We start from the raw sequence: 14,808 nt of genomic DNA on the forward strand, positions 1-14,808 counted from the left end.
CGACATTAAAAAACTTTTGTATGCATATAATTCAATATATAAGACTAGATTGAACCGAATTCGGATGTATACAACCTCTATTGTTGGAAATTTTTCTGAAAACATAGAATTCGCTTTTTGTTTTCGCTAAATATTTTAGATTTTTTTTTATAGATTTATGTATGTGTTGTGTGTATACACAATTTCTTTTAGTTGTTTTGTTTCATTACGTCCATTAATTAATCTCAAGCGCATTTATACATTTCATATACGATATATATTTATATATAGATAAATAAAAATATATAACAAAATACATATGAGTAGTGTTAGTGTAACCAATATCACCCGTTAATACTATTAAGAATAACTTCTTCGGTAAATTCATTGTAAAATTGTGCATACAACAAAGATGTACATATGTGCGTACTTAATACATATTGCATATATGAATAGAAAGCAAATATATCATTAACGAGACGCCGCCGCATTAGGAGAATGGAAGCCTATCGATATTGTGATTGAAATATGTAGGAAGCGAACAGTCAAACCGTTCCATGTAGGTTACTTTAGAATGCTGACCACAACGACAGTAGGCGTTAGCCAATCAACAAAATGCGCTACTGATACAGAGCATGCAACAACAATAACAACTACAGCGGGAACAACTTCAAACTCAACTGAGGCCATTGAAGACTTAAAATCGCTTAAGGTACAGATAAAAACTGAAGTACTTTCAATTCTATCTCCAGGTAAGCCACCTTAGCACACGCAGTAGCCCAGACTCTAATTAAGCTCTTAACTTTTAGATACCACAAGCAATCAATTGCGAACTATGGCAGATGAGATAGGAGGAGCTATTAAAAACCATAACTCAAAAACCTTGAATACAAACAACAATAACAACATCAACAGTACTACTACCTCTGCATCTTCTAATCCTGCAGAGACTGCAGCCGGAGGAAGTGCTGCGACAGGAGGAACAGTAGCTTCTCGGCACAGCTCAGCAAATAGTAGTAGTGTGAATTCATCGCCTAAGGCATTGTCTCTCAACAACTGTGACCATTCAAACACAAACACAAATAGCAATAGCAGCAATATTTCATCCTGCCTAACCCAAATTGTGGATACCGACTCTCACCAAGATGAACTGCTTATAAAGAAGACCACAAACATCGTTAAGGAAGAAAACGGCGGTAATTTTATATTGTTTCCTTTATCACTATTGCCAACATAAAGAATTCACTGCTTTTATATATTAGGCTTGTCAGCTATTGAATGCAGAATCGTTTTAAGGGAGGTTTGTGGCTTTGTAATCAAGTATATATATTCCTGTTGGCAGATGAGTAGTGTATCTTTCAGTCGAACATTTTCGACTCTAGTGGGTATCTTTTCTTTCTGACTTATTCTTTAACTTTTTGTTTTAACCACCTTCGTATTATTTGTCGTATTTTAAATATTTATAGTATGTAGCTATTAAAAAATATGCCATTATATTTTCAAATATAAAAAGTATTGAAGTTAATCCACTAAAGAAACCACAAATTCAATATTACTGAAGCCCTAGCAACTGCTCTTCCAAAATAAGTTAAATAATCACAAACTCCATCAATTGAAATACGATCCTGGATGTGATAAAAAAGAAATTAAAGACCTCCTCTAAGAGTTAAGAGAACTTTTCTGAGAAGCAGACTAGTCTTATACTGTTTAGAACTAAAAAATTTAAATTTTGTAATAGTCCGCCATTTTGCCACATTTTATCCCCATTAATTGTTTATTCATTTTTTATACTTCAAAGAACAATAACAAAATATTACAAAATTAAAAAAACTGTTTGGTAGAGTTTGAAGGGTCAGGGGCCACAAAAATCAAGCAATAATTCTAAAATAAAATTCAAATGTGTGCAATCAATAAAAACATTATCACAAAAAATAAGTAGGTCCATTCCATTGCACACAGCCAACCAACGAAAACTTTTGGGATAATTTTTTTTTTATAAAAAATCCAATACAAATCCAATGCAATACAATCAGTCAATCACACTAAGAAGTGGGAAGATAGGGTACATTGATAGTAAATTAAATCAAAAATAAATAGAAAATAAATAAAAAAAAAAAACTAATACAATTTGTAAAGGAATAACATAAAGAGAAATATTATATTTTTTCTATGCCAATAGCAAAGTTAACGACGACTTCGGCTCAGCAAATGTCGACAATGGAAAAAGTCAGTCTAAACTCAGGTGGTGCTGGTGGTACCACAAATAGCTCCGGATCTAACAACGGCAGCAGCGGAAACCAAATTGTATCTGTAACTACTGTGAAAGAAGAACCTTCCGATATTATTGGCAGCTTGGTCCATATGAAAAAAGAAGAACAATTCTCACCAAACATGTCACCTGTGGGATTTGGATCGATTGCTCCATCTGCCAACACCGCAATAGATCAATCTGAAACATCAGGTTTGTAAAAATTGTTGTTTAGTATTAGAGTAAATGCTTACACATAATACTCATACAATGCATAGAAATTACTGGTAAAGTAAAAGCCTATTTTTTGGAACTCGTAAAATCTTAAAAGGGTCATTAATTTTGATAAAAAAAATGCAAAGTGGATAATGTTCAAATACGTTTCCCTTAATTAGATACATAATTATTTTCATCAATTCAAAACAAAAATGCAAAGTGGATAAAGATTAAGCACAGGCATGTGTTCAAACTTCGGCAAAGTGAAGACAAGCATCAAGATAGAAAATTAAGAAAAAAAAATAAATAGAAAGTATTTGGAGACATTATCTTGTGAAGAGAAAAGAACAGCGCTTCGAGTTAAAAGTAGTAAACGAAATATATATATATATATAGATTGTCAGCCAAAGCAACTAAACCCCGTATTAAATAGCCGTAGCAAAACTTGATCTGCATGCAATCATAGCATGTGATCCAGTGTTTCATACGGACAGACAGGGGGACAAAGTAATACCGTATCGAATGTTGACCCAGATAATTTATAGGGTCGGAGATGCCTCCTTCTGTCTGTTACATACCTTTCCTGGAGGCACAATCTTATAATATTCTCCTACCCTTTGGGGTAGGGTATAAAAACGTGCGTCAAAAACTTTCGCGTCGGCGTTTCATTATTACAGTACCAGCACAAAATAAATAATATGTAATACTGAATTCAAAATGAGATGTTCCACAGACGAAAACAGTAAGAAAGCAACAGTCGCGTGACTTCGTCTGTGCGGTATTATTTGTAAAATATAACAAATTAATATGCCAAAAAATACAAAAATAGAATGCTATTTTTGGTATAGCGATATAGTACTATTTCAAAATATATTATACCATAGGGTACAAAAGTACAAACGGTACAAGACATTTTGAAACTGATATTTGTTTTTGAATTTTATTTATTACTTAATAAAATTTTCGTTAATTTGCCTTTTAGTTAAAATCGAACTACCTGCAAATAATGGAGAGAAACATGTATCAGCTTCAGCTTTGGGCCTGAACAGCGATGATATTGTTGCTTGCAATCCAACGCTGGTAGATGCCGAGAGACTAAGTGAAACTTCGGCCACACATCCAAATTCTTCAGGAGCTGCAGGATCTGGATCGGGGCCCTTACCGTTGCCACCTGGACCTGGTCAAGGGGCACTCAGCCTGACTAATTTTCTGACGAACAATAATAATGTGGGCGGCACTTGCTTGGATTATATGCAGCAACAGAATCACATCTTTGTCTTCTCTACGCAGTTGGCTAATAAAGGCGCCGAGGCGGTGCTGAGCGGACAATATCAGACAATCATTGCATACCATTGCACTCAGCCAGCGACAAAAACATTTCTGGAGGATTTCTTTATCAAGAATCCAATGAAAATGAATAAGTTACAGCGTCAAAATTCGCTTAGTGGATTGGGTATATTCAATATGCCTGGTGTTCAAAACTCCTGGGCTCAAAATTCATCAGGTTCTGCCAACATGAATTCAAATGCGAATGCAAACGCGAGTCTTGCAAAAATACTGCAACCACCGTCACAGAAATTGGGTGGGCTCAAAAATCTCTTTAATAGCCCGACTGATAATACAAATAAAGGCAATAATAATTTTGCTGCTGATCCAACGTCAGGCGATGCGTTGGTGAATGAGAGTGAAATCATGTGCTGGGATACAGACAACCGAAATAATTTGGATGGATCATCACAACCTAGTGAGTCGCAAAGCTTAAAACTGATGGAAGGCATTGAAGGCGTAGGTACTGTTGGCAGTGGATTAGGGAAATGCAGCAACAATGAACTGAGTCTGAGCGTTGACAACAATATTATATCGCTGCAGGGTGTCAAGGTGCCGGATGAGAATCTAACACCACAGCAACGACAACATCGCGAGGAGCAATTGGCCAAAATAAAAAAGATGAATCAATTTTTGTTCCCAGAAAATGATAAAATCCAGAATGACTCGGCCATGGCAAATTTAATGATGAATATGCAACATGGCAATCCATCGCAACAGATAAGACAACAGATGCATCAGAAATCTGAGCACATTCAGTTAGGAACGGAGGATGTATTGATGCCAATGACAATGCCACTGCCAGCCGATGTTATAGGAGATATCGGTACGGTTGTTACGTGTTCCCAAAAAAATAATCTTTCGTGTGGAGGAGTGGCTTCATCGAGTCCAGTAGCAACACCAGGCGGAGCAGGAGTGAATAGTCTGACTCAAAATACCAATATGTTGACAACAAACTCGCCTGATATGGTAGCATCCTTCGGAAACTCTAACTGCCACAATATTATGAACGTTGGTAGTGTTGGACTTGGTGTCACTGTCGGAGACAAGGTCGATGGTCTGACGTTACCACAAGCTGGCAACCAAATGACTCAATTAGAATGGAACAAAATGCAGCAGCATTTTTTTGAGGATCGCTTGAAAGTCGGCAAAGCGACTGCGTCTCGTCCATCCGGCCTAGGACCAGTTCCAGGGGCAGGCACAGTCAATGTGCAGCAACCGCCTAGCAGTGGATCTTCCACTGCTTCAATAAGTAACTCGTCAAATCAATCAATACGCAATAATATTGTTCAAGGACCTCCACCTCCATACCATCCAACGCAGAGATCGGCTTCGGTGCCGATTGCAACGCAATCGCCAAATCCATCGAGTCCCAACAATCTCTCGCTGCCTTCGCCTCGCACATCTGGAGGAACATTGGGATTGCCCACAAATTCACCGATCATGGATTTGCCAGCACTAAATTCGTCATCGACTGGAACCGTATCATCCTCTGCCGCCTCTGCACCGAAAAGCTGCTTCCAATCTGGTGGCGAATCGCCATCGTCGAGCCGTAATCGTGGTGCCATTAATCATCTCAATAGTAATCCGACCACACCGCTATCCCACATTTCTCCCAAGGAACTTGAATCATTCAATCCCACTACAAATTCAGGTAATTTTATTGAACTTCCTTATTTTTATTATTATTATTTACATGTTAATTATTATACAAAATAATATAATAACTAAGAGAAGGGAGTGCTAGCAACTAAGGCTATTGACTAGTCCTTATTTTTATACCAGCTACTCATAGTTGTAGAAGGGTATTATAACTTTGTGCCGGCAGGAAATGTATGTAACATGTAGAAGGAGTCATCTCCAACACTATAAAGTATATATATGTATTCTTGACAAGCGTCAACAGCCTAGACGATCTAGCCATGTCCGTCTGTCCATCCGTCCGTATGAAACACTGGATCTCAGACTATAAAAGATAGAGCTATAATTTGCGACAGCATTTGTTATGTTTGTACGTAGATCAAGATTGTTTTACATTTTTGCCACGCCCACTTCCGCCCCCGCAAATCAACAAAAATCGAATAACAAGCGTAATTTTAAAGCTAAAGCTGCGAAATTTGGTATATACAATAACAACCATAGAAATTGTGATTCCTACTTTTGTATCGGCAAAAACGCCTAGTTACTAGGGGTCTTAGTTGCTTCGGATGACAATCTGGTATATTGTGCCGTCTATGGTATATTTTGAATACGGTACTATATCGATATACCAAATATACCATTTGGTATATTTTTAGTATTTTTGCAGTATATTTTGAGAAAATACCGCAAAATATATTTCTTTTATTCAAAATGGGTAGCGGGTATCTCACAGTCGAGTACACTCGACTGTAGCTTTCTTACTTGTTTATTTTATTTTCGGTATATTTTGAGAAAAAGACCAATATTTTGTTTTTATTCAAAATGGGTAGCGGGTATCTCACAGTCGAGCACACTCGACTTTCTTACTTTCTTACTTGTTCTTCTCCATATAGAATCAATTTGGTTTAAATTATTTAAATGATTATTTATTTCTGTCTGATTGTCCAAACACTAAGAACCTTTTATAGGGCTATGCAACGAAATAATTCTGTACGTTAAATTTTAGTTAATATACTATATATGTACCGCGTGTCGTGTGGTATTACTTATTTAAAATATTTTTTATTTTTTAATACAACTACACATTTATCAAGTGAATTATTGTTGTGACAAACAAATGTTTTTGGTATAATTTACCTGTGTGAAACACTTAGTTAGTCTCCTAGATTTATCGAAAGTTGGGAGAGACAACATTATACTTATAGAATCTTAAATACATCAAATTTGTCACATATATTAAACTTTCACGTGATTCTGTATACTTGTGTCTTGTAATATTCTTCTTTAAAAATGAATCTCTTAATTTTAATTAATCAGAATGTTCTCGGCTTGCTTAGTTAATTAGTAGACAATATAATATAATGTCATTGATTCTTAAGAATTTACTAAATTTGCTAAATTAATTCGGGACTCTTACCTCGAGAGATAATAATGTTGTATTAATAAGCTCCATCTTCTTTTCTGAACTTGCATCTTTTTAAATAATCTGTTCAAATAGTCCAATAGTGAAGAAAGTCTTGTTCAATGGTTAGATCTGTGCTTGGTTTGCATTTATCGGGTTGTCTAGATCGGTAATTCAACATCTTGAACACCTTTTCATGTGATAATGACAAGCCACCGTTCGCAGTCAATTTCTTCAATAGGCCGATTTTCCAAAATTAAAACAAAATTTTTAATTGAATTGATTGATATAATTTGTGTTCTTGCTTAAATTTGTACATAAACAAATCTCATTTAAAAACTATGGCCTTAATATTAACAAGCCTTGAAAATTAAGTCTATACGTGTTTTCACTTTTTCTCAAAACATATTACAATTTCTCAGTGTAATTTCACAGAGCTTAATCAATGTCTATTACAAGGAATTGCTTTTCATTTAATCGATATGTTCAAATAGCTAAGCGGGTTTATTGTCAGTCCAGTGCTTAGGCTTTATACTTCGAGGTCCTTAAATTTTTCCATAACATGTCCTTACATTTCATTCAACAAACAAACAATTGGAAAACTACGCTCGTACTTTTGATTGATTATTTCGCTTAATTTTTGATAATGTACCTCAGTAAAATTGATATTTGTGCAAAATTTATTTTTAATAAAACGGTTATTCGAATAACTGTATTAATCTTTTGAGAATACAGATTTTTTCTCGTATGCATGTGTTTCTATGCATTTATTTCTTATCTGCTTTTAATCTATGGTCCCGTTAGGATTTTAAAGAAGACAAAGTCATGCGTTTAATAGATAGTTGATATTTGTGCAAAGTTCTGCGTTTAGATTTTGAGCTCGACACGGCAACTGACATCCGGCAAAAAGTGATTTATTTTAAGAAATTGTTCATTTCCTAATGCAAAAAGTTTATATTTTTGCCATTTTTGATCTTTTTCGTGAGATTTCTAACATTATTGATTAAAAATGCCGCGTGCACTCGAATTAAGTGAAAAAGAGAAACTTAAATTGAAACAATGGCTATAGCAATAAGTCCGGACTTGAACCCAATTGAGAACCTTTGAGGCATCCTCTCAGCAAATGTTTACTAGGGTGGAAGACAGTTTGAGTCATTGAAGGGCTTGAAGGAAGCCATTGTTAAAGAATGGGATGCCATCGACACAAACACGCTCCAAAACTTGGTGAACTCAATGCCCCAACGTTTAGAATTGGTAGTACAATAAAACGTAGATTCAATACCATATTAAAATAATAATCTTAAGTCATTTTGTTAAAAAATATTACTTAGTTCCTTAATATTTTGCGCTTTTTCAATTTTGCACAAATATCAACTTTCGCTGAAGAATTTTTACAATTAAATTTTTACGCATTAAACATTTTATAATTTAATAAAAATCATGTTTATCAAATTTCAATACCAACCACCTATTGAAAAAAATATTGATAAAAAATGTGCCAAGTAAAAGTTAAAAAATAAACTAACAAAATATGATGTACAATATAAATTTTACTTAGGTATGTTTTCTGCTTATAATGTTTAGTACAATTTCAATCCTCTCGAGCAAAAAAAAAATTAACTTTACAACTCTGGGCACCATTGATCCTTATACATATGTACATTCAATTGTATGTAAATAAATTTTGTAATTTGTAATTAGATGGCTAATTTGTAATTAGTTGACTAAAGCAGCGCTCTTTCAAGGTTAACAAAATCGCTTGATTTTCGTGCCTCTCCATACAATAAAAACGTCTATCAAAAATTTTTGCGATAATTGTGCAAATTAATACTATTTTTATAGCAATAGCAGAGACTGAGTCAAGACTCCGAATATTTTTAATAAACTAAAAAACTACGGCCAAATCTTTTGTAACGACAGCTTTGTGCGGTAAAAGCGAATAGCAATTGTATGGAGATTTGCATAGACACAATATGTAGTTATGAATTAAAATAAAATTAATTTTAATGAACAGTAACACTTTCACACGCAAATCTACTTCACTCAGATTTCAAAACCGTCTCTCTCTGGGCTCTTTTAAAGTTGGTTTTCCGTTGAAATTTCGTTGGTTTGAATTCGAATTCTGTCGCTCTCCTCATTAGTTTTACCCTGTCAGGATAAAGTTGCGCCTAACAAAATTATTAAATTTACTAAAATATTTAATTGTGACCGTTTTTCTCAAAATAAATTGGGCTTTGTTTGGGTGTTCAAATTAATTTGCTAAGCTTTCAAAAAAATAAAAAAAACTCAAAAAATTAAATTAGTAGGGTGCTAAAGTCTACAATTAAATGTGTAGGTTCTTTTTTTTTTCTTTAATCCACAATTAACATTTTAATTACGTAACTGTATTTATTGGATGAAATTACTATCTGGTAAATAAGACTATGTTTGTTGTAAATTTAGTATCAATATAGTCTTCTGTCTTCTAAGAATTGAATCTTTAAAATACAATTTTAAAAGGCATGAAAGACTATAGTTATTATTGAGTTTTAAGGTGAGTGGAATTAACAACTTTAAAAATGTCTTAGTAATAATAATAATTCCCGAAAGTAGGGGTATTCTATATTTAAAGAATTGAATGATCCTAATTCTAAATATAACTAAACTATGGTGCAGATAAAGCAATATGCATATGCAAGCATAGAATTTTATTGAATACTTTAAAATTGAATAAAATGCTTGATTTGTCTAAAATTTTATTTTTTAATTAAATTCTAGTGGATTCAAAAACGACACGGCCAAGTCCACAACGAACACGATCTCCTTCCAATGCAGTAACAAATGTCAACTCTGGTGGAAACCATCAGGTAGAGCAAACTAATATGGATGTGCGGTTTCCTTCATCGAGTCCAGGTCTCAATTTCAATGCTCAGCTCGGACAGCATTTGCAGGGAAGTCCAAGCAACGTAATGAATGCTTTTAAAGGACCTAATAACCCACTTGAAATCAATGTAAGTGTGTGCATTCACCACAAATAATTAAATATAATTATTAAAAAATCCTTTAATTTCGTATTTCTTGGTATTTCTTAGCGCCAGAATTGTGGACCACCTATGCCGCAGTTTAGTCGACGTTCTGATAATATGCCACTGAATCCAAACAGCGCTAGTAATCGATCAGCTCCAAATGCAAAGATATCGCAGAGCTTTGATCCAATTTCGTCATTGGCACAAATGTCACAGCAGCTGACCAGTTGTGTGCCTGGTGGTGTGGGTGGTAGTCCTGCCGGCGGGATAAATATGCTTGGTACGCCTGACGTCAATATGGAGCATAGTGGCATGATGTCTGCTGTTGCCCTAATAGATGCCACCGAAATGGATCATATGAATCACAATACAAATAGCAATACATGCCATTCAGCGAATACAGTGCTCAATCCAGTGATGGGTCAACGCATGTTGAATCCAAAGATGTGTGGCTTTAATACGAATGCTGGGCCTGGCCCTGTTTCCAATAATAGTAGCGGATCGCTGACCATGGCTGGACCAGGATTTCATGGCATATTGCCAGCTGGCGCAACTCGTATGATGGGTCGCATGCCACACGTCAACTTTGGACCCAATTTTAATGCAAATATTCAGGTGAAGGCTAGTACACCCAACACTATACAATATATGCCAGTGCGTCCACATAATAACAATAATAACAATAGTGGAAATGGGAATGGAAGTGGAAGTAATGTCCGTGTGCCCCCAAGCTTGGAGTTTCTCCAACGCTATGCAAACCCTCAAATGGCAGGCGGTCCACCAATTGGTCATGGTATTGGCAATGATGTGGGACCAATAATGATTGGACCAGGTTCCGGATCGATGAATGTAAGCTCGTCCAATGAACAACAGCAGCAAATACATCAACAACAACAGCAACAACAGGGCAATAACAAAATACTTAACAGTCCCAATAATAGCAACGGAATTGGTATGAATTTTTTTCAAAATTGTAATCAACTGCCTGGCCTTGATGACGAAGTAGGGGCTGCTGTGGTAAGTGGTGGGCAAACATCAATGATACGTGGCATGCGGCCACAAGGAGGTATGCGACAACACACACATGGGATGATGGCACGAATGCAAGCTCCTAGCAGTCGACAGCAAGTTCAGTTTGCAGGCATCAATCCAGATGGATTGGAGTGTAACAACGATCCGGCAGCAGTATTGTTTAATAATAGTTCAAATGCGGCTGCATTATTTGCGGCAAATCAACATCAACAGCAGCAAGGCCAATGTAAGCAATTACCTTCACATCAAAAGCCAGTAATGCCCTCGGGATTGTGTGCTAACGTTGGCATGCAAGGCGGCCCGCCAGCGGGACAGGGACAAAATCACTCCCATCCGGTAATGGGTGCACCTAACAGCGGCAACCTGATGTCAACTGCAGCAGGCAACGGTGTTGGTGGTGTCAATTTTGTTGGTCCCTCGTCGAATGATTTGAAGTATGCACAACAATATCATAGCTTTCAACAACAACTTTATGCAACGAACACTAGGAGCCAGCAACAAATTGGAGGCGTTGGAGGTGGCAATATGATTACTATGCCACCAAATTTATCACCAAACCCCACTTTTTTTGTCAGCAAATAAATAAAATTAATTAGAATTTCTACTTTAAGCAATTGTGCATTCAGAGTCATTCTCCCAAAATAGTAATTTTGTCAATCAAATTATAAAAATTTGAGCAGCGTAGTTTGTCAATAACAGTCAGCACATTACAAATAAACATCAGATTGACAGATGGTGAAATCTATCTGACAGTATACTGAATTTATATGGTAAATAAAGTTAAAAAATATGTGAATGTATGAATAGAAAATACGGAGCGTACCGTTGCAGCTTCGCAATATGTCGTATTTGTTGTAAAGCACTCTGTATTAAATGCAAATAAGCAAAAAATGTAGCTAACATAATACTTAACGTATATCTCATACACATACTTATAAATATACGTATTATTATGAATGTTGAGATAATTAAGTAAAAGTATAATATTTCTTCCATTAAATACGAAATGAATTACTCTAAAAAACTGTTATTCTGAATATTTACATTTCATTTGTTCGATTTATATTGCAATTATTCGTAAATAACATATAGCTACAATTTTCTCTCAAATTAGCTAATATCTTAAGGTGTTAAATGTTTTGTAAATAACAACATAAAGAAATGAGAAAATGTGAAGCCACAATCCATAGTCGTTTTTAGTGCATATTTTAAGCCAACAGTAAATTAAAAAAAAGGAATGCTAATTTCAAGGGTAAACTACAGATTTGTAGAACTTTTTAGTGCAACCCTCATAAAATTCTTGCTTGCATAACTTATAACTTCCATGCTTATTATTCACAAGCAATTAAGTTTAGAATCATTGAGTTTTTGGAAAAAATGCCATTATTTAAGAAATATTACATTACAGTCGTTGAGAAACAGTCGTTGTCTCCTAACAGAAAATGACATGCTTAACAATACTTGAAAGACTCGATTCTGATATCCAATAGCCTTTTTGACCTACAAAATATTTATGATTAGTATAAGGATCAGAAAAATATATAGAAATGTAAAATATGTAAAATTACTTTCAAAGAAATTAAATTACTATACCATAGAGTATATAAACGGTTACACTGTCCCTAAAGCAACCTTTCTCATATGACCTTAGTCATATGTTGCAGCATTTGTAAGATGTTAACATAAAAATATGAATTTCTGTGGTGCTAACACAATTTTTTTTTTATGTTCTCAATTGATGGATACTTATTATAACAGTCGAGGACAGTTAATTCTGGGATAATTATACCCGCTACATATTGAGTAGAAGGGTATTATAACTTTGGGCCAGCAGGAAATGTATGTAACAGGTAGAAGGACCCTATAAACTATATATATTCTTGATCAGCGTCAACAGCACAGACGCATGTCCGTCTGTCCGTATGAAACATTGGATCTCAGAGACTATAGAGCTATAATTTTTTCGACATTTGTTATGTTTGCACGCAGATCAAGTTTGTTTCAAATTTTTTCCACGCCCACTTCCGCCCCTGCTAACCAACAAAAATCGAATAACAAGCGTAATTTTAAAGCTAGAGCTGTGAATTTGTGACTCCTGGAAATTTGGTTGCGATCAGATAAAAATTGTGTGTTATTAAAGAAATACTTTTGTTCTTCGTTGTTTTGGCTGACAATCTGGTATACTGTGCCGTCTATGACATATTTTGAAAGTGGTAATAGTACCAAATATACAATTTGGTATACTTTTAGTATTTTCGGTATATTTTGAGAAAAATAGCGTAATATTTTGCTATTATTAAAAATGGGTAGCGGGTATCTCACAGTTGAGCACACTCGACTGTAACTTTCTTACTTGTTTTTATCTTACACGATGAGTGAGAGAAATACATAAACGTTTCTCTTCACATGTTCAGCACTATCTCTTTTGCTGCTTCTTTCGATTCTATTGCTGCTCCCTCTGACCACTTTCTATTGTTGACGTTTATGGTTAGGTGCAACTTAATGGCTAAATGCGCAGTGCTCGGACTCATATTCGAATTCGAACTCTGAGAATGGCCTTGGCTCTGGAATTCGAAACGAATGAATGGTTACTCTGGATTTGCTGGGGCATTGGGGGTGTTTGTATTTTGAACAAGCAAGTTGGTTGGCTGAGCGAATTCACAGACCTACACTCTTTCCACCCTTATCGCGCTAAAGTGTTTAACAATTTAAAAAGAAATGTAGAACGCTGTAACAGAGAGCGCACGACTACGCGTACCTTCTGTAGATATGCAGTGACCACCAGAACTTACTAGTTTCCGATATCCAACTACTTTTGAAGACATGTGGCTAAGGAGCTTAGATAAATCAAGAAAATTAAAATGTACAATCGTATTGTCTTCAGCCTATTACATACATTTACTAGGCACAGAGAAAAATGGAAAAATTAGGAAATTTTTTAATCTGACAATTGTGAAGAATAAATATTTGGATATAAAAAGGAAATAATGTCACAATCAAGTGTTGTCAATCCATAATTAAATAGACTGGGAAGTACCCCCTCTACAGTTTTATAGATTACCATTATGGTATAAAATATAACACTACCAAAATCTGTTACAATGAGTACAATTAAAATTTCGAAATAAGTTTTCACTGTAATAATAAGAAGACAAGAAGGAATCATAGTTTTGAAGTTTGTTTTTTTATATTTGAGCTGCAAAACCGTGGTGTTGTGGTAAATATGATATTGGCCGCTTTGCAGTTTGAAGTTAAAGTAGAATTTTAATTGCGCTTCAATATTTTAACTTATAGTAGTCTTCGACAAAAAAAGATTTATTTTTGCGGGAATGTATTTTTAAAATATGTAGTTAATATTCCTTATTGGTTAACTATGATTTTTTAAATTTATTATTTTATTTTTACTATTGATAACGTTTTTTTTATATAAATTTAAATTTTCTCTTTTCAATTGGCTATTTTCCATTTTTTTAATTCATTATTTTGTTATATATTTAAATATAAACTTTTTATTTTGGGGTTTCTATACTCTTCAAGTCTACAAAATGTAAGGTTACCAACTTCTATAAAGCAGTTGTTTTCCTACTCGCAGACGTTTTGTTTTTTTTTTTTTTTTTGGGGAAATTTAACTACTTACATTGGCCTTTAAAAGCCGTTCAAGCTGTTGCCTTTTACTATAGGCGCGATTTTTCTTAACAAGAGCAGAAATTCATAAGGAAATTTAAAAATTGCATTAATAATAATTATAAATTTGTATACGGATGAGGTATGCAGTAGTAGATAGTATGCAGAGATGCAAATCACCGATTTCCACGGTGTCACGCACTTGATGAAATAAAAATACATTGCAATGCTGCATATATTTTTTTTGCTTTTTAGTATTCGACGTTTTAATTAAACAGTATTTGTCGTCTACAAAAAATTTTAACTTTTTAAAATTTTCAACGGTTTGATTTATT

General features: G+C 34.7%; 1 protein-coding gene and 1 long non-coding RNA gene across 3 annotated transcripts; one reads left to right on the forward strand and one right to left on the reverse strand.

Moving 5' to 3' along the window:
- LOC117573067 (protein BCL9 homolog) lies at positions 1-11,459 on the forward strand. Its single transcript, XM_034255937.2, has 7 exons — positions 1-18; positions 436-731; positions 789-1,175; positions 2,159-2,440; positions 3,426-5,423; positions 9,570-9,802; positions 9,884-11,459. Exons 2-7 carry the CDS (start codon positions 554-556, stop codon positions 11,429-11,431), a joined length of 4,626 nt encoding a protein of 1,541 aa, XP_034111828.1. The 5' UTR covers positions 1-18; positions 436-553; the 3' UTR covers positions 11,432-11,459.
- Positions 2,206-6,701, reverse strand: LOC117573068 (uncharacterized). 2 transcript variants are annotated; one of them, XR_004572624.2, is made up of 3 exons: positions 6,548-6,701; positions 2,366-2,428; positions 2,206-2,296 (listed from the first exon to the last, which is right to left on the reverse strand). It is a non-coding gene; the product is annotated as an uncharacterized LOC117573068 (long non-coding RNA). The 2 variants fall into 2 exon arrangements; XR_004572623.2 differs by lacking the exon at positions 6,548-6,701 and adding an exon at positions 3,022-3,178.
- Positions 11,460-14,808: the final 3,349 nt, after the last annotated feature.

This window comes from Drosophila albomicans, chromosome 4 (genome assembly GCF_009650485.2).
Source record: "Drosophila albomicans strain 15112-1751.03 chromosome 4, ASM965048v2, whole genome shotgun sequence".
In the NCBI taxonomy this organism is placed as follows: Eukaryota; Metazoa; Arthropoda; class Insecta; order Diptera; family Drosophilidae; genus Drosophila; species Drosophila albomicans.